Below are 19,950 nucleotides of genomic sequence, written 5' to 3' on the forward strand. Positions count from 1 at the left end.
TATAAAAAAAACTAGCCTTTCAGCAACAAAAGTGCCCTTTTTTCATAATCCTGCTCCCCCCCAGTGAAAAATCGTTCCGGCGCCCCTGGATAGCCTAAATGGTTTTCCAGTTAGTAAAATCATACATGGTAAAATCCGCTCTTTTCACGTACGTCTGCAGAGATTGAATCAATGTAAAAAGGGCAAGTTTTACAACAGTGACGTAGCTAGAAAGAAAATTTTAGGGAGGCAAAAGCAACTGTTGGGGAAGCAAACATTTTTTTATTTGAAATAAAGAATTTGTTTGGAAAAATACGTTTTCTGGCATTCCGGTTTGATATGACGTAACAATATAATTAGGCTACCAAACTATTTTTCGCGCCAAATTAATCCTACTTGCGCACTGGCCAAAGTTGCCAGATCAGCATTTTTACTTCATAAATGTATCAGGCTAATTATTTATTTCATAACAGAAATATGACATTAACGAGATTTTGAGGTAGGCTGACGGTCACCTAATTTTCATGTTCAACCTAAATACTATTTTATGAGTCTACCCGTGTTCCTTTCAGTTTCATGCATGTTTTGATCTCGCTGAGGAGAAGTTTGTAGCTTACATATATAGTTCAACCCGTCGGCTAACATAGTTGTGACTGCCCAAATTCTAAATAAAAATAAAGTATTGCAAACAGCCTATAGTGACATTAATCACAAAACATCCAACCAACTGTCTTATGGGATTAGCGAAGTGTAGGTAGCCTACTTTGAATGCACTTTTCATACAGTAAACTACCGAGCACATTTTTAATAAAAAAAAGTTTTAAATGTGGTCTTTTTGTAATGATTACTTCGACTTTTCTAATATTTCTATAAATGTATCTTCTGTAATAGGGCAACTCTGACTCGAATCTCACAAGCTATGGCTGCTAAGGTTAAATTAGCATTTTTGTAATTATTCTGGGTTTCTGGAGAAATCGTTGTTTTTTTGAGTCGTGGATAATATTTTGTTGCTTTATTCATAACACAATATTCCATTAACCTATCAACAAGTCATGTCACAGCGAGAAATAAGACAAAAAGAAGAACAGAAGCGCAAATCAAGCATCCAGGCAGAAGAGCTTCTGAGAGGATTACAAACACAAATGCAAAAGATGCAAAGTCAAATAGTGTATTCCCTGAAATACAGCGATGGTCACTATGACTACAGGTAAGTCATTTCTATGGCAACTGCCAGCCTGTATACACAGGCCTCGCCAACGTACAAACTTCCAGTGGCGGCTCGTCATAAGGGACTGCGGGACTGCAGCTCCCCCAACATTTTTGTGCATATGTGAATTATATTACATATAGATAGTTTTGCCATGTTTTTTTAATTTATTTCGCTTGAAAAATTAAAAAAACTCTTAATATTAAAAATTTGTGTTACAAAAATTAATTGGCAACTCTGGGTCTGCAAATTCTGCAGGTCCGGTGTTGCTTGTTCTTTTTTTTATGACGTAGTTTTTCAGAAAAAAGTTTTCTAGCATCACTGAACAAGCGCTGTGGGGACTGCAAATAAAACAGACCCTGGTCAGGGATTCCAACTTTGGTTCTCGTAAATCTTTAGTTTAAGCGTGTGGAAGCTATCGGTGATTAGGTAAAGGGATCGTAGGTTACTTTACTTGATCTGTGTTTTGAGAAGTCACCGAGACAGACTAGTTTTGATGTAAAGTAAAGCCAATTACTGAAATTATTGGTGCTCTTTGATGACGTCATGTACGTCACACAGGTTGGAATAGACTATTATAAAGGAGGAAGTACGGGGTGGAAAGGCACTGAAAAACACCTGAAGGAAATTGTCTCCCATTTATTCATTTGTTGTTCAATTTCAACAAATTTGCTATCGTTGGAAAGCACAAGCATAGATCTAACCAACTAAGTTAATACCAAGTCCCAAAAAAGTACTAGCTCCATCTGGTGACCACCTAAACTTGACCACATTCAAGCCATTATCAAAAGTTTACTTTAAATGATAAAAACATTAAACGACAGCCAATTAAAAGAACATGTTACTGTGTTACTAACCTTAACTCAGTGCATTTATACCTCAGTCCGGTACAGGTTTATAATTATTTATATTAGGTTAGCCTACTGGTTGATGCAGCCCCCCCATGTTTTGAGACCACGAGCCGCCACTGCAAACTTCAACTTTGACCGGAAGTTTGTTAACTATGGTTGATAGCACTAACAGTAAGAATCGCAAGTATGAGCTGATAGTCGGAACAGTAGTACATAAATATAGCCTTTGTGTATACATTGTAAAATATTGGGCGATTTTTGTCCTATTTCTGCCATAATGGATTAGATTTTGGCACTTGTGGTGGAAACCCGAAGAGCATCTGGCAACACTGGTAAAAGGAGAAAGACTTGAATTTTTTCGTTAAACTGGTTGTTTTGCAATGATTTGAAAATCCATAATCACACTTTGACAGTTTGGATCTCAAAACATCATTTCAAAGGGATGTTGAGTGGACCTCAAGTAGCGTACACTTTGCCTAGATTTCAAATATGAGTTCACACGTTGACAAGGCCTGCATAGTGCATAGGCGATTCAATCAATTGCCGCGATTGTATTTCTTGATAGTTAGGCTACTCGTGCTCAATTAAATCAGAGGTTTTTAACGCCTTTGTCGCAACCCAAGCACAGGTCGCGCAGCTTTCGAGAATGGGTCGAGACTGGATCCTGGCTACGACACTGTAAGAAAATAGGCTATTTCTACAAGTTAAAATTGCAAAATTTATCTTTCACTTCACACACTTTTAAAATGATAAACAATCGTTATAGCCTATGCGACAAGTTTGGTTTGGAATCTTTATCTTCGGACTGACAAAGCCTTTGATAAGTTATTCCTTGCAGTTTTGGTAGCCTATAATTGTGGAGGCTTTGAACCACTGACGCAGACCGGTTACCGAGGTTGGCAGAGTGAAGTTTCCATGGTTGTTGTCTGTTAGCTATTCCATCCTACTAGGTGTTGCTGAATTCTGAGCAGTCCTGAAATGCGTCGCTCAAGCGCACACCCCCACAGCCAAACCAGTGCGCTTCTTGATGTTGAGTCGGACGCTAGGCCATTAAGCTAACGGGACGGATCGTTAGACTACTTTACTAAATTTAGCCTACAAACTAATTAGAAAAATAGTCTACAGGTCAATGTCTTGTGCAAAAATAAAACAAATTTCTGACTTAGCTTTATTGTGTATTGCAAAGCTGGATTCGCTAATGAGGCTCACCACTGGAAAGTTCTTGCGCTGAAATATGTCATGAGTTTGTGTTACAGGCACGTATTTTTGCCGCCAAGCTTGGTGAAAATGATTCCAGAAAACCATTTAATGAGCGAAAGTGAGTGGAGAAATCTTGGCGTTCAACAGTCGATAGGCTGGGAACACTACATGATACATAGCCCCGGTAAGTTTGGTTTTGAGTCTTTATCCTCAGACTGAGAAAGCATTCGAAGGTTATTCTTGGCAGTTCCCTACACACCTAACCCACAGTAGCCTATACTTGTAGAGGATTTAAACCACTGATGCAGGGCCGGTTACTGAGATTGACAGAGTGAAGTTTTCGATTGTTTTTGAAGTGTTATTTTCATCCACTATAGGTGATGATGGCGTATGAGTGGTTTGCTCGAGTGTGACAAGCTTCGCTTCGCATATCTTTTTTTCTTGAAGATATGGTACTGACGGGAGGGACCACGAGAAGGTGCTTGTTCTTCCCTCCCTAGGTGCCGCTGAATAGAGAGCAATCCCGAGATGCGTTGCCCAGGCGCACACCCATGAGTCCAACCAGGAACCAGAACCGTTTGATTTTGAGTGGGGCCATTTAGAGTAGACCATCAAATCAACTATATGTTTCTCGGCAGCCGTTTTGTAGCATGAGTTGAAATGGCTAGTGTGGAAGTTACACCGTTGTGGTTAGCGAATCGCAACTGCTCGCTGTAATAGTAGCCTAAGTGCTCAACCTTGTGCAAATAGCCGGGAAGAACGCTCCTTTCTTCACAATGAGGTCTTCATCCAGGCCCGTAGCCAGCCGGGTCCAGAGGGGCCTCGTCCCCCCTGAAAAAAATTTCCCCCTTTGCTCTGCGGTCTGACTACGGCCCTGTCTTCATCTTAGGTGCAATAAGACCATTTTGATTAGTTTATTGAGGATTCGTAGTCCCATTGCTTTCATTTTGAGTCTACTTATTCTGCCATGACATTGTTTAAGCTTGGTGAGTTTATTACAACGAAAGGTGGAAATTAAATCACAAACTGATAGAACCAGCTTACTAAAAACAACCAAGTTACACGGGTTTTTTAAATGTTTAGCAACGTAAAAACGATGCAAAATTATACATTTTTGCTACCTGGGTAGTCTTGGCCTGGCAAAAGCTTTTCAACCAAACGACAAGCGCCCTTAGGTTGCACATTACTTCTTACTTGTCGAATAGTTTTTGTACGACTACACAAATCACTTGGTTTACATCTTATCAATTATGATAGCCTATTTGGAGAGTTTGCGCAAATCCTTTATTAATTTTTCAGAAACCCTAATTATGATGTGATGTTTCTTCCCTTATACCCCAGTCCTCAATCACGGTGGCCTTTCATTACTAAAACCTACTATTTTAACACAACAATGCGGTTGAGATTGGATTCTTGAATCTTTAATAAATTATGCCAATTGAAAGCTTTTTTTAATAGTTTTATGCAAATAAAGTAAAACTTAGCATTTGATATAATTCCTTGCAAATACCAAAATTGCTTCTTTTTGTAACACCAAAGTATCAGCCAAAATATCAGTATCGGCCTAAAAAAGTGATATCGGTATCGGCCAAAATATTGATATCGATACGTCTCTTAAGATAAACTTTCCCGGAGATAAATTTGCTTGAATAAATCACTGGTGTAACGTGCCTTCTGCCCAACGAAATTCAAAAAGATAGAGCTTCTTTTTTACTATATAGCTGAGGCTATTTCTGTATTAGGCTATACTTTTATTTCGAAAAAAATAACGATTTTTATAAACCTCAATTGCACTATCGTCTAACTCTTCGATATGGAGGTAACTGCTCACCATGTGAACATACATAGCAAGTGTTTTGTTCAAAAATCTGTTCCAACCCCACAGCTTTGCAACGCAGCAAATTCAGACCTTGCTTCTGGTTGAGGTTTTTTTTTTTTTTTGTATCGTAATCTACAGACTAGTCTACGTCCACTCGTCTAGCGAACACTGAAGTAAATCAAAAATAATCTTATGTATGTAAATTTAAATAGACAGGTAAAAAATATAATTTTATTAAAGCAAATAATAAACTGGCACTCAAAAAGCAAAAAATTTAAAAAAAAATTGCATTAAGTAAAATACATTTTTTCCAAACTTCCATCTCGTTTTGGTATAGGGCTACTATACGCAACAACAATACGTAGTCGTCGTCTACGACATACAAGTTTAACTCAATTATAAACAACAAAATATATTGTGTATCTTTAAGATCATAAATCACAACGAATAAGATGATAGATATCGGTTGCAAGCACCGTATTATTCACACGATCATGTACTTCTGTGTGCTGCATATGTAACTCGGTTTCAGCGCAGCCTGACATGTTGTTGGGTGAAATTCATTCAGTCTTGACTTCCGAAATACCAAAGCTGTGTGTCATGTTAAAGTTTTTTGCATGCAAAAAAGGACGTAACTGATGGAAAAAGGAGTACTTAGCTTATGGATATGCACGCTATCCAATGGGACGAAGAAAAGTTCGAGTTCTGGATCAAATGATATTGAGTTGTGTGAAGGTTAAGTTAGCATCATAAAAGCCCTCAAACACTTACAGGTACAACCATGTGTATTGTGTACTTATGTTTTCTAACAATAACCCTAGCCAACCATCCTTCCCGTGTCCATTCTGCAGCAGAAGCTTCACCGCACACTCGCACAGATAAGCCTCGTCAGTCATCTCCGTACTCATGTCCAAATTATACACTGACCATAGACCACACTAAAGCTTGATTCAGTCTAATTGGCCATCTTCGGAAACGAAGGGCGAACATCATCATGTTTTCTTACCAATGTTGATATGTATTTTCAGAACCACACATTTTGTTGTTCAGAAGAGAAAATGTTGGTATGGAACTTTAGTCCAGGTATGTCGTGAATATCAAAGACCAGGCCAGCTGTAGGTGCAAGCATACAACATGTCTACAGAACTTGAATGATGCACTGAGTTGTCATACTGTTCGAAACAGCGTTTTTATAGCTTGCATTCTTAAACTAATTCTCAAAATAAAAGTTTGCATAATAGCCACAGTGTATTAGAGCAAATTCCAGTCGCTTGGATGTTTTTCTATCAATTATTATGTCTCGATATTTTAAGACTGGTTTTGATTTTTAAGAATCAATTTTCCCTTCCTCACCATACCGTACCAATGGTAGCATAAATCATTTTAAAGAAATGGTTGCCCCAACGCAATACGAAGTAAATTTGCTTGACATGGTTTCAAATTGGAAAAGTTCCTCAGTTGATTATAATGGTAATGTTTGTTCCAAGTTGTGTATTAACATTTCCCGTCTAAGGCTGTCTATTCAGCAAGGTTTGCATTTGTTCTTTTTATGTCGTTTTATACTGAAAATATGATGCACTAAAAAAACAACGAAAGCTAAGCAAGTACATTGTACAATGTTGGTCAAGAGGCATTGTCTATTATTGGCATGGTGACAATCAAGCATGAAATCTTCTTGCGAAATCGCGCCGTTGCTTCCTCGTGATCGATCTGCTTCGGAAGATCGACATTTAGCTTGTATCGACCGGGAACCGCCAATTCAACTTCGTTCTAAAAACCAGTTCCATAGTGAGGGGTGTGATCGTCTTGAACTTAAAATCGATATCTTAGATTGTGTCCAACGTATATTAAACTTGTATTATACGAAACATGTATTTTAGCAGTAACAAAGTCATTCTGATATATGTATAATTGTATATTGCATTCGTAAGGGTATATACTGTTCAAATATTGTATAACGTTTTGGGCGAGGGTGATGGTCTGATGGATGTACAAATCGTAACATTGCAAAAATACGTTGATGACGAATATCATAATTAGTTGGGTAGGGTAGAAGAAAAGCATGAAACCAGCGTCGTATAAGTTTAACAAGTCTGGACAAAAAAAACTTAGGTAGGCGAACTCACAAATATTTCTTCCGAAATACCTTTGAATAAAAGCGATTACCGTAAACTTGTGTAAAATATTAATATATTTGTGTTGATACGCAACATATAACTGGTCTTACTGTGGAGATATTTAAATCGCAGTCAGCAGTTCTTTGTACTAAAGGCAGCTTGATCTGAAGTGATAGGTGATTCCTTCCTTGTACTTCAATTTCGTTTAATGAAAACTCTGGAGTTTGTTCCACTCGTTCTAAAAGATTGATATAAAAAACAACTAACTAGCATGAATGTTTCTCGGCAGCCGATTGTAGCAAGAATTGACAGCGATAGACACTTCTTCACAAAGTAGCATGAAATTTGGCTTTTCGCATCCACCAATCGCACAACAGTTATTACCTGATTTAAATTAATTTCAAACTACAAAATATTTTCCTGACTCACCAACTTCTTCAATCAATGGTTTGTCCTTGTGATCTTTCGCATTTATAAAGGTTTCAACAAAATCTGTGCTGTCATTAGGTTTCACATCATCTTTAGTGGAAAGATTCTTAATCAATTTTTCAGGTGATGACAGTAAGTCATCTGGGACCTTTCCGTTACCCAAAAGATCTTTCAAGTTGGCTTCCGAAAATTCAGAGTGAGGATTGGTTATAAAAAGTCTTTTTGGGTCTGCTGGCAAATCTCCTTTAAATATGTCTTTACAACTTTTGAAACTTGTTGAAATATTCATCTGTAAGAGGATAATGCAATTTAGGGTTGATTTGTGATACGGTGCAAAAGTTAATGTGTCATTGCTCGAAGCTACATACTTTTCGTCTGACTCTTGACAAACCTTCACCCCGCCATAATACAAACTTAGCTCAAACTATTATTTTTTAATTGATTAAAACACCAGTTTGAGAAGATCTACCTATGTACTGAAATATATAGTATACGGTATCCCAAAATAAACGAAACCCAACACATTTATTAGGCTAAAATCCCGATTTGGAGACAGCCTTTTTCGGAGATTTTTTGAAAATCCAACGACGCCTTCTGTAAATCCAACGACGCCTTCTGTTTTTTTAGAGAATTTTGTATTTGATTTCACAATATCGTTTCTTTTGCATTCCGACAAAAATTAAATTGAAATTTAGCGAAAAATAAAAAGTGAATTAAATTTATTTTTGAATTATTAAATTAAAGTGTTTGCTCACATATAATTGACACGTATCCTGCGTCGCCGTCTGTATGTTAACTTAGAATATATTCAAATCCTCAACTATTGGAAAATTCCAATCTCTAGTTTAACAAGTCAATACAAAAACGCCGGAGATGATTCAATTGATGTCTTGTTAAATAACAAAACAAACAAAAAATAACAGTTGATGCGTCCATTTGGAAATTATGGCTAATTATTATTATCAGGAAGGGCTAGGCTATAAAAACACCTTAATTTTAATGTTAAGCAACAGAAAGCAAGATCGTTAAAACTCACTTTTAGATTGGGTGATCATTCATTATCATTTATTTCTCTATTGAAAGCTAACTCCTTTAAATATGCTGCTGTGATTTTACAATTCTCCGAAAAGGGCTTTCTCCGAAAAAAGATTTCTCCGAATCGGATTTTCCCAATAGTAGCAGACCCCCAGCTTGTCTCATCGGCACTAACAAAGACAAGAGTTTGAAACTCAAACAAATCGACTGGCACACAGGAGAGTAAAAATTACATAACAACGACTTTCCAAAGTACAAAGTAGAGTTTGTTGCCCTACAATACTCGAGGATGACACTACTGTACTACTATAGTATCATAGCCAATGCGGCCATTGATGCTCAGTTTGTTTGTTTTTGCCATGTCGTACTGTGTCCCAAAGTGTTCTTGGTTGGCTGATTGATTTGCTTTGTTAAAAATTAGATAAAAATGTCATTCGTTGTTTGCAACGAGCACATCTCTCCCGTATAGGCGACCGCTTAGAGATTTTCCGAGCTCGAAACATTCTTCTTTACATACAAAAATGAAAATATAAGACATTGGAAACGAATCCTTGATTAAAAACTATACTAATCAATGTGAATGTGCAATAATTGCATTTACCACTGTGTGGCTTTTGACCTTGAATTAGATGTGATTTATAGCCTAAACATCACAAATGAAAGAACAAAAACATAGCATACATACACGTTACAGCATGAAATGTGAATACCGTACTGCAAGATTGAAGTCAAACCACATACCTTTTGAGTTTGAATAAGAAATTCTATGATTAATTTTGTGAGATCGACTTTGTCCACAGGAAACTTGATCAGTTCATCAATAGCTTGATCATTGGCGGCAACAGGAATAGTCATATAAGGCTTGCAATCTATTACACCAAGATGTATGCAATAATTGTCAGAAATAGTTTATTTAACAAGCATTTTAAAATTTTATCAAGATTTAAAAGAACACATTAGTAAAAATAAAATGTTTTGCATTCTACCCAAAAAATTAAAGTTAAGGTTTTATTGTAATGTAGTTGATCGTTTTTTGGGTGTTCACATTTTTTTAGAAAGTTTCAAACATATACTTGAATTGCACAGTGACTCTTTATATCATATCACATCAGTTTATTTTGATATGATCTGAACAGCCACTGAGCAAACTGCAAACCTAATGTGAGTGTAAGTCCGGTTTAAAGAAGTAAAAAAGTGAACACCCAAAAATATGATCACCGTATGAGAGACTTGGACAACTAGATAATTCTAGTTGTCTAATTTGATAAATTAGAGCGAAATATCGGTAATTCTAATCTAATGTGATAAAAACGTGTTTGCTCTAATTGTAGTTCTTATCCAATCTCCAGTTTTGTTAAAATTTTTAGTTTGTTGAACAGTATTTTTTGGCAAATGGAAGGATACTGCGCTCTTATCAACATTATACAAAGAAAATGCAATAAAACGATCAAGATCAAAGTGTCATTCCATTCCTTGAGCAGCAAAGTCATGATTAATTCATCAATTCACTGACGTTACAATGTATATTATGACTTAAGTGGTTTTGGCGCTGGGATGGTGGAATGACACTTTGATCCCAAGTTGCCATATTGGCGTTTTCATTCAACTAAAGAAAGATATGTAACAACTGCGTCCAACTAATTCTTATCTAGTTTAAATTCTACTGTAATTTGTGAAAACTTGGGTAGCTCTAATTCTAATCCTAGTATAATTTGTAAAATCTCAATTTACTCTAATTATAGTTCTAATCTAATTTCGAAAGACTACAAAAATTCTAGTTGTCCTACTCTGCCGTATGCCACTGATACCAGAATATAATTTTTATATATGTTTGTATATTTCAAATAAACATAACATACTCTTGGTTCCATTATGTTTGACTTTAAATCCACATAATAGATTCAAAGGTTCGGTGTCATTTGTTGGATAGGCAAGTCTTTTCCAACCACAAACATTTACATAAACTTCTTTTTCACAAGATTCTACCTGCAAATAATATTTAAACAAAATTTATAAATTGAAACATTTGAGTTGCTATTTACTAGTTAAAGTTAATCAGTTCCTAACCAACATAGCACAACAAGTTTATGAAAATGTGGTGGAAATATGGAGACTATACAATCATAGTACACATTCGCATGCAAACAAACTTGTGCATACTTTTATAATTCTCGTCATAAAAATTTATTGTCAACAAATTATATCTGAACCAAATTTTGTATGAAAAAAGAAAAGATAAGGACTCATGTCATATCTATTAATTAGTTTCACTTGCAGCAAGATTTAACTGTTTAGTACAAAGTACAATATATATAATAACACTAAAAAAAATCTATTTAAGTAGGTAATCCCAATATACTATTCTATACTTGCAATAAGATAAAACCTATACTTGTAATTTATTAATTCTAACATGGTACTTTTAATGTCAATGCTGAGTTTTAAAAAGCAATAAAGCTGTTGCTTACATTCATTTTGGTAATAAAGCAAAACTTTGGCTCGGGTGAAGACATATATTTATCTCTTTCTTTCATTTGCTGCTCAATAAATTTCTTGTAAGCATCTGGATCTGTTGAAGCCAAGTCATCTAAACGATCCCAAATATATTTTGCTTGGTTTTTCATTTCATTGCTATTCATTATTGGACTATGAAATAGTCACACAATATTAGTAACTGGCTTTCGGAAACAACTAAAAGTATTAACAAATGACAAAGTAAATAACATGACTATACAAAATGTAGGTATTTGTGGAGTAACCCACTTGTCTTCAGGGCATCAAAAGGCTGAAGGTTATTTTTGGTAATTTTGTTAACTTGTACTTGTAGACATAGGAGCCGACTTATATTTTTGCACGGGGTGGCGGATAGCACAATATGGCAACCTAAAAACTTTCAAACTGCATGTTTTTGTTTGATTTTTACTAAGCGTGTTTCATAGATGCAATTGTCTTTTCACACCTGATTTGTAGCTCGATAATTTACAAAGCAACTTTAAAACAAAGCACAGGAGGTATGTCGTGAATTTTATTGTTACGTGGCTGCTCTGACACTTAACATTTGGCAAAAGTATTTTTGCGAACAGCAGCTCTGTCAATCCAACTGTTAATCAACTGGTCAAGTTGTAACCGTGAAGCTTCAACTTGATAAACATTTAAAATCAGGACGTGGTTCAATCGCTATTGTGTCATGGTAGATCGCAAGTAGTTTTTATGCGCCTGAGTGCACTAAACGATCGCTCCGCCTCGCAGGTGGTGGAAGGCAACGATAAGTATATTTTCACAATGCAGACTACGTTTGGAAGCATTAATGAAATTGTTTCATTGCTTGCAAATAGATCAAGCAGTTGCGACAATCATATGGACTCTATGCTGTAGATTAAAATTTTTCAAAAAAGATTTTTGAGGGAGGCAATAAAAAGATCATATTTTATTGATTAATAAATCCCAAATTGTAAACCTAACAAATGTAACAATGACTTATGACAAGTAACAAATAAAAAGATCGCAACAACAACAAGGAAAAAACTCGGAGCCACACGTTGCGTAATCTTCATGTAGCTTGCTTGATGTTACGCGAGTATCATGCTTGTGACAAAAACAATAATTTTCTTTGCAATACTGCATTGGTTCACCTCTTGCTTTAGTTAACTTGAAGCAAAAACCAATGATCAAAAAAAGATTTAAATGTCCGTTCAAATTACATTTATTTGCAGTAAGTAATGTAACCTAAACGGGGTGGCTGCCACCCGCCACAGCGGTGGCGTGGTAACCCCGTAAGTCGGCGCGAGTGCTTGTCGATACTTGTAACTAGTCTGTAACTAACTAGACTATTTAAGTATGACATCAAGAAATCTTATAAAGAATGAACTTGCGATTGGGAGATATGAAACAGAAGCATTGTGTGACACCCTAGAAAAAAAGTGCATGAGGGAATTATGATGCACAGTTTGAGAACCTCTAAGTTATGCCACTGGCTAATGAAGAGAAAACCGTTGAATAATACATATATATGTCTTCTATTTAGACCACAAATAGAAAATCATTAGTTAATAACGTTTTATATATATACCTGTAAAAAGTTCAAACTGTTTTACAATAACCTACCATAAAAAGATCACTGACAATAACTTAATAGGATTGAATAGCAATACCAGGTAGCCTATTCAAAACAAAATTGTCTGTTGAGTTCTTCAAACCTTGCAGACAGCAGCGTTAAGCAGAATAAAGAACCTTACAAGACAAAGACACTGATTCCAACACCATTTCGTAATTGCACATGACTTGGGAACTGTATTTCAAAAGCTAGCACAAACTTGTACTACCACAGTGAACCTGTAGCACCAGGCTAAAACAGGTTGTTAGTATCTACATTTGTGAAGTAAACAACAATCATGCTGCTAACATCGAAACTCAATCTCGAGATTTATTCCTGGCAAGTTATTCGATTATTCTTGTTTTCTTAAAAAATAACTTTGTAAAATAGAAGGTAGTATTTTGTCGGTACATGACGTCATGCCGCGGTTTAAATGATGCCATCCCTAGGCCGCAATACACAAATGATGCAAGACCTACTAAAATTAATTGGTTTGTTAAATAAGGTGTAACTGACCTATTGCGTTTGTTTATGAAGTAGCGAAGAACGAGATTAACTGAGCAAAACCAGACTTACAGTCTTACACTTAAGAGTTCGTCAGACTGTTTTAATAAGTAAAATTATCATACTCGTCAGACTTGTCCACAAAGATTAATAACACAGGTTAACAAAATTCAGGGATATCTAGAGAAGGGGATATGAAGGCTTTTAATACGTCTGACAATAGAAGGGCTTCTGTTTATCGTAAATAATCTCTGTTTACCGTAAACTGACAATCGGCACTGTTAGTAGTTTAATAACTCTTGTTATGATAACCTGCATTGCGCTATCAGTATCAAGCCTGGATACTCACTGCACGCTCATGGTTACTTGTTAATTCAACTACCCGTTTATTTGCTTTAAATCTGGCCTACTGCAAAGACTTTGTTAAAAAAAGCAGCTAACTTGTAACTTTTCAACTGTCTTTCCAAACAAGTATTCTTTAAATATGCTCTATGTAACATTTACTAACTGTCATCTGTAGCTGACTGTACCAGTTGCACAACAAAACTTTCTGCAATTGTGAAAAGAACTGCATGTTTTACGCACTACAAACTACCGCCCTGGTAGTGTCATAAGAATAAGGCAATCGCTATGAGCCTTCGCATCCCCTTCTTTAGATATCCCTGACAAAATTTGAAAAAATTTTTCAATCGAGAATGGGAGTAACTTTTCTTAGACCACAATTTGCTGCTGATTTCAAATCTGGCGCTAGTTTCGCTCTAGCACATCAGGTTTTAAAGTTATTGGTCTGAAATTTTTTGACCAGAAACGTCAATATTGCGTTCAAATACCGATTTTGTCGCTACAATTTTCAAATTTAGATTAGCTTCAGAGAGCAGAGTGTTTCAGATTTGTGCATTGCTTTCACAGATTCAACACTATTTAGTTGCATATGTATGCATAGACACTAGAGTGCAAAAAATGCCTCTTAAACCTTGTCTGAGATACTAAATACTTGAGCTAGCACAATACTGAAGTGTCAGGTTTTTAAGCTCCCTATATTATATTACCAAACCACAAGAAAAACGTTCAGCATGATACCAAAGACTGTACAACCGTACGGTACATGTTGGATCATCGCGATGCAGCATCCAGCAGTAATCACCCATCATCCTTTCGTTCCAGAACCCTTGAGAGCGTGCTTCCATGCTTTGGATATCTTGGTGAAACCTTTCACCTTGTTCATCACTCACTGCACCAAGGTTCTCAGGGAAAAAGTCCAGGTGGGAATGAAGAAAATGAATCTTGAGGGACATGCGGCAGCCCATGTCATTGTAAGTTGAGAGCAACCTTTTAACACCTTTGCTGAAAGAAGCAGCCTTGAAATTTCCCAAAAAGTTAGAGCATAACCATTTAAAGGATTGCCATGCTCGACATTCTGATGAAGTGAGTGATTTTTCAAAGTCAGTATCTTTTAAAACTTCTCGAATCTGTGGACCAACAAATATTCCTTCTTTAAGCTTTGCATGACTTAGTTTTGGAAATTTCTTACAGAGGTACAGAAAACCGTTTGAATTTGATTTGCCCATTGCTTTCACAAAATTGTTCATCAAGCCGAGTTTGATATGTAACGGCGGCAAAAGAATTTTGTCAGGATTAACTAGCGGGACATTTTGGACACTTTCTCTTCCAGGATTGTAGGAGCTTCTTGTTGGCCAATCCTTTTTCTGGTAGTGCGACTATCCCACAGACACAAGAAACAACAGTACTTTGTAAATCCCCCTTGCATCCCCATTAAGATTCCAATCATTTTCAGATCTCCACAAATACTCCACTCATAATCCCTGTAATTAATAGCATTGAGAAGAATTTCGATGTTTTCATAAGATTCCTTTAGGTGCACCGAGTGTGCTATGGGAATGGATGGCTTTTCATTTCCGTTATGTAAAAGAACAGCTTTCAGGCTTCTTTTCGAGGAATCGACGAAAACTCGCCACTCATGAGGATTGTGAACTTCTCCCATTTTGTGAAAAAGTTCTTCAATATCATGACAAAAGCACAGGGGGCCATCAACTTTAAACAAAGCAGCGAGGTCTATGTTTCGTTTTCTGTAATGGCTCACTGCAACACCTTCCTCAACCAGATTTCGCTCTTGTAATCTTGACGCAAGGATTTCTGACTTTTGCTTTGAAAGGCCAAGGTCTCTAATCAAATCATTGAGGTGCTCCTGGGAAAATAACTGTGGCCTGCCTTCTTCTTGATACTCAGAACTTGTTGTTGAGAGTTCGCTTAATGAAGCGACGTCATCACCATCATTTTCAATGGAATCTAGGCCTCCCTGTGGAGGTAAAGGTGGCGACATGGTTTCATCACGAGGAACCGGCCGGCGAGCAGATTCCAAGTTTGGATAAGTTATTTTGTCCCTTTGCTTGATTATGACGTATCATTGTTTTATTGTTTATATGATTGTTTTATTATGACGTCACACTTAATTTGCGAATAAAAAAACTGCTTTACTTGCCTGTAAATGTGGCATGTCTTCAAAATTTTAAAATTGGAATATCTAGAAAACATGATGTGCTAGGAAAAAAATAAAGACATTTTTGAAATCAGCGCACAAAATGCTTCTAGAATCAATCAACCACGAGCTCGATTAAAATTTGCTGTTGACCAGTGTAATTAGTATGATATGTTAGAGACAAAAAATCACTAATGACTAAATATTCCATAAACAGATGACTGACAGTAACTTAACGGGATTGAATACCATTATCAAAACAAATACAATACCGTCTCAACCGACAGTTATTCGCCTGTGGCTTATCGTTCCTTTTGTGTGTGTTCTAATTGTTACATGTCTGTAGTTTATACCTCATGTGATCTGTTTTCCCGCTGTATAATTTACTCTTAATTATTCTTGCATCACTTGTTTAGCTTGTGCTTTTCAGTCTGGAGTGTCGTTATAGTACATAGTTAAATTTATCTTACAATTTTCATTTTATGCATATACCGTATATTGCAGATTTAAGTAATTCCTAACGAGGACACACGTACGACGTACGTGTCTAGAACGTTTGAGTTGATTTTTTTAAATTATGTTATATCTCTGTGTAGTGTGTATAATAATACATTAATACAACATTTTAAACCCTCTAAGATTACTTTGTTTTGTTTGTGTATAGTTCAACAAAGCAAACTCTTTACCAAAACTTTAAAAGTTAAAATTGCTGGCATAACAAATGAAATTACTATATGCCTTTTTTTATTTACCAGTGCAAGTTTTAACATGTCTCATATAAGGTCAACTGTTACTGTTATAAAATATTCAAGACTCAAAACCAGGGCAAACACCTTTTTTAGTTGGAAATCTGATATGGGAAAACAAAGTAGCCTACTTGGTGAGCCGGATTCCTGAATCGATACATCAATCGTGTATTTATCCACCGATAAAAAAAATAAAGCATACCGCTATTTAATGTAAACTTTAAGTTTAAAGCATAGAGACCAAAAGCTGGCACAAGCAGCTGTTTTGGCTTTTACAAATACATTCTGCTGCTTTATAAGTCTTCTGTCCTATTACGGTAGCGGTAGCCCTACCGTACCTCTAAATACCCATTGTCAGAGTTGCAACATGTTTTTCACTTAAAAATAGTAATTAATCTATTTAAGTCGATTCGAAATAAAAGGAAATTAAAGGAATAAACAATATCAAAACCTGCAACTGCCAAAAATTTCATTAGCCCAGTTGGCAGACAAAAGTCATGAATCTGGCCCTTGAAAATTACCAGGTATTGTCGAGCATTGCTGGGCGTTGTCGGCTTTTTTATAAATTGGCAGATATTTTAAATGGTTTGGATCATCTTAATTCTCACCCCAATCGCAAGCCAAACTGTAATTTGCAAAACTGGTCCAATTTAAACTGGCAACCTTGACAATGCCCGTAAAAATACAACAATGGCTATTTAGAAGTATCGTTCTGTTGCTCTTGTTTTCTGTTCAGTTCAGCTGCTAATAAAGTATGGTAGGCTACTGTCCTAGCCTAGATTTTTGTTGCATAAAGGGGGAAAATGCTGTACTCTTTAAACACGGCAACACTTTTATTGCACAGCAAACATATATACTGCTTTCTTGTTGACTTGTGAAAAAAAGTACTTAACTATCCAATCTTTGTTAAATTTGTGACACTCTTTGTCAACTTTTTGCTTCTTAGCAAAATCCACAAGTAAAAAATTTATTGTAAATTCTAAATCTAATTTTAACAGAAAACAAAGAATCTAAAATCACAAATAAAACGAAGAACTAAAGAATTCAAAACAAAGTCCCTTCCGCTATTAATTATTACACTAATCAATCAAATTCCACTTTAACCTATTTTTCCAGATTGTGCTTGAGGCAAGGCTTGAGACTGAAAGAGATTCAAGCAAGAGCTAAAGAAAAAGATGAAAAGGCCCTTTTTGACAGAACATAACATGCTTGTCACTTGCATAAAAACGGAAAACAAAAAATGAAAGAATAACTGTCCATATTATTCGATGTGGTAAGCAAGTAGTGGGGGATTGCGACAGACTGTAGCCGCGAGCCACATTATTATGTAAGACTGGAAAGTGGAAACTGTCTTGTGGGCCACTCAAAATTCAGTCGCAGGCCTAGTCTCCTTGGCAGACCATACGGTATGTTGCCTGCCCCTGGTTCTAAACTGGCAGTGAGCATAAAGTGGTTTTCAAATTAAAAAAATAATTCAATATGTTGCTCTTTCTCAGCTATCTTTATCTTTCTTGTAACTTTTATATTGGAAGCAATATTTTGCTGAAATTAAGGAAATTTCTGGTACCAGCCCAGCCAGCCAGCCTCAGCCAAACATCAACATGAATCCCGAAAAAAGATTTTGGCTAGTTTAATTCAAGCGGTTGTGTGTTGAAAATTACATGACCAGAGAGTGACGTCACGATGGAAATGAACAAGAGAAGAACTTTTGTTTTACGGTACCTTGTGAGAACGGCACTACACAAACATAATCAGTACGAAAAAAAGCACTATACAAAACAAATCTTAAGACAGACATGGGGCAGCAAAAGATTACACCAGTCATTGAATTGGCTGCTTCCCATGTTCTTGATTAAATTTTTGTCCACGGACTGAGAAAGCTTCTCAGTTTTTTTTTTTTTTATTTCTGACTGCAGAGCTTTCGGTTTTATTATTATAAAATGGTTTTGGTTTTGAATTTTCATCCTCGTACCGGCAAAGCCTTGATAGGTTATTCCTGGTAGCTTCGCCTACTCGTAGAGGCTTTTGACACAGGGCTGGTTGTCGAGATTGACAGGGTGAAGTTTACAGATTGTTAAAGTGTTGTTGCAGGGGAATTGGGCTATTGGTTTGGTTTTGAATCTGTATACTCGGACTGACAAAGCCTTGATAGGTTATTCCTGGTAGTTTCGCATACTTTTAGAGGCTCTTGACGCAGGGCCAGTTACCGAGAGAATCAGTGCTGTATTCGTAAAAAAAGCACAGGGTAGCCTATATTGTCTCAGATTTTCCACAACTTGCAAAATACTAATCTTTATTCCACCATATCATGAATTATCAACATCAAAATTGGACGAGAGGTAGGCTACCAAATTGTTTATTTTTTATGAATAGGCCTACATTTCAAACAGCCTGCCGAGAGGAATCTACATCTTTATCCTCTTTGCAAATTTGGGATTTACTATCCTTAGCTGATCGGTGGTTTGGCAGCCAGGACCTTACACATTTTTTACCAGTAAATTGAGCCACATGTGGTCCATTGCGATTAAGTTTAGTAAACATCGAACAGCCCACATTATCAATAAGCAAAGATGCTCTTGAACCTGTGATAATATCGTTCAATAAACTGAAACCACGTTCACATTCTGCTGTAGAACAAGGAAAGTTGAAATAGCTGTCAAGAGAGGCTTCAAATTATTGGACACAATTTCAACTTTTTCACTAAAGTCTCTTAACCCTTGGATTGACTGTATTTCATCAATGTCAAAGCGTCTACAAATTCTTCTCACCTCTGCTTCTCCATGACGCAAATTTCCTTCTATCATTTTTTCAGGTTGCAAAGTTAGCAATATCAACCAGTAGCTGACCATTGTTAGTGTCGGCATTAGCACAAAGTCTCATTTGCATTCTGCCAACAATGCTCTGAATGAATTGATTGAATGATAAAACTCTCAGAACGGGTTCATGGTAGGCTACACCCATGTACCATTGTACACCCGTATACCATTGGTCATCAAAGGGTTAAGTAGTTAGTTAGCAGTTGTCAAGAATCAGTAGCCTAAGGATAGCATATAGGCACTCTATTTGGAAAACCAGAAAGCATAATATAGTTGCTCGAAAAAGCAGAGAGTATACTGCGTATACCGCAGTAGCCTATACCCAGGGATATCTAAAGAAGGGGATGCGAAGGCTCACAGCGATTGCCTTATTCTTATGACACTACCAGGGCGGTAGTTTGTAGTGCGTAAAACATGCAGTTCTTTTCACAATTGCAGAAAGTTTTGTTGTGCAAGTGGTACAGTCAGCTACAGATGACAGTTAGTAAATGTTACATAGAGCATATTTAAAGAATACTTGTTTGGAAAGACAGTTGAAAAGTTACAAGTTAGCTGCTTTTTTTAACAAAGTCTTTGCAGTAGGCCAGATTTAAAGCAAATAAACGGGTAGTTGAATTAACAAGTAACCATGAGCGTGCAGTGAGTATCCAGGCTTGA

General features: G+C 36.4%; 2 protein-coding genes and 1 pseudogene across 2 annotated transcripts; 1 reads left to right on the forward strand and 2 right to left on the reverse strand.

Annotated features, from left to right (window-relative positions):
- The first annotated feature begins 901 nt into the window (after positions 1-901).
- LOC145780916 (cyclin-dependent kinases regulatory subunit-like) lies at positions 902-7,218 on the forward strand. Its single transcript, XM_082592577.1, has 3 exons — positions 902-1,186; positions 3,294-3,421; positions 6,085-7,218. Exons 1-3 carry the CDS (start codon positions 1,032-1,034, stop codon positions 6,132-6,134), a joined length of 333 nt encoding a protein of 110 aa, XP_082448703.1. The 5' UTR covers positions 902-1,031; the 3' UTR covers positions 6,135-7,218.
- LOC145780915 (PIH1 domain-containing protein 2-like) lies at positions 6,395-11,323 on the reverse strand. The gene is made up of 6 exons (XM_082592576.1): positions 11,106-11,323; positions 10,497-10,623; positions 9,379-9,506; positions 7,603-7,891; positions 7,284-7,411; positions 6,395-6,826 (listed from the first exon to the last, which is right to left on the reverse strand). Exons 1-6 carry the CDS (start codon positions 11,274-11,276, stop codon positions 6,680-6,682), a joined length of 990 nt encoding a protein of 329 aa, XP_082448702.1. The 5' UTR covers positions 11,277-11,323; the 3' UTR covers positions 6,395-6,679.
- Positions 11,324-14,274: 2,951 nt separating this feature from the next.
- Positions 14,275-19,950, reverse strand: part of LOC145780637 (uncharacterized) — a 64,155-nt pseudogene continuing 58,479 nt past the window's right edge.

Source organism: Aplidium turbinatum, chromosome 12 (genome assembly GCF_918807975.1).
Source record: "Aplidium turbinatum chromosome 12, kaAplTurb1.1, whole genome shotgun sequence".
Classification (NCBI taxonomy): Eukaryota; Metazoa; Chordata; class Ascidiacea; order Aplousobranchia; family Polyclinidae; genus Aplidium; species Aplidium turbinatum.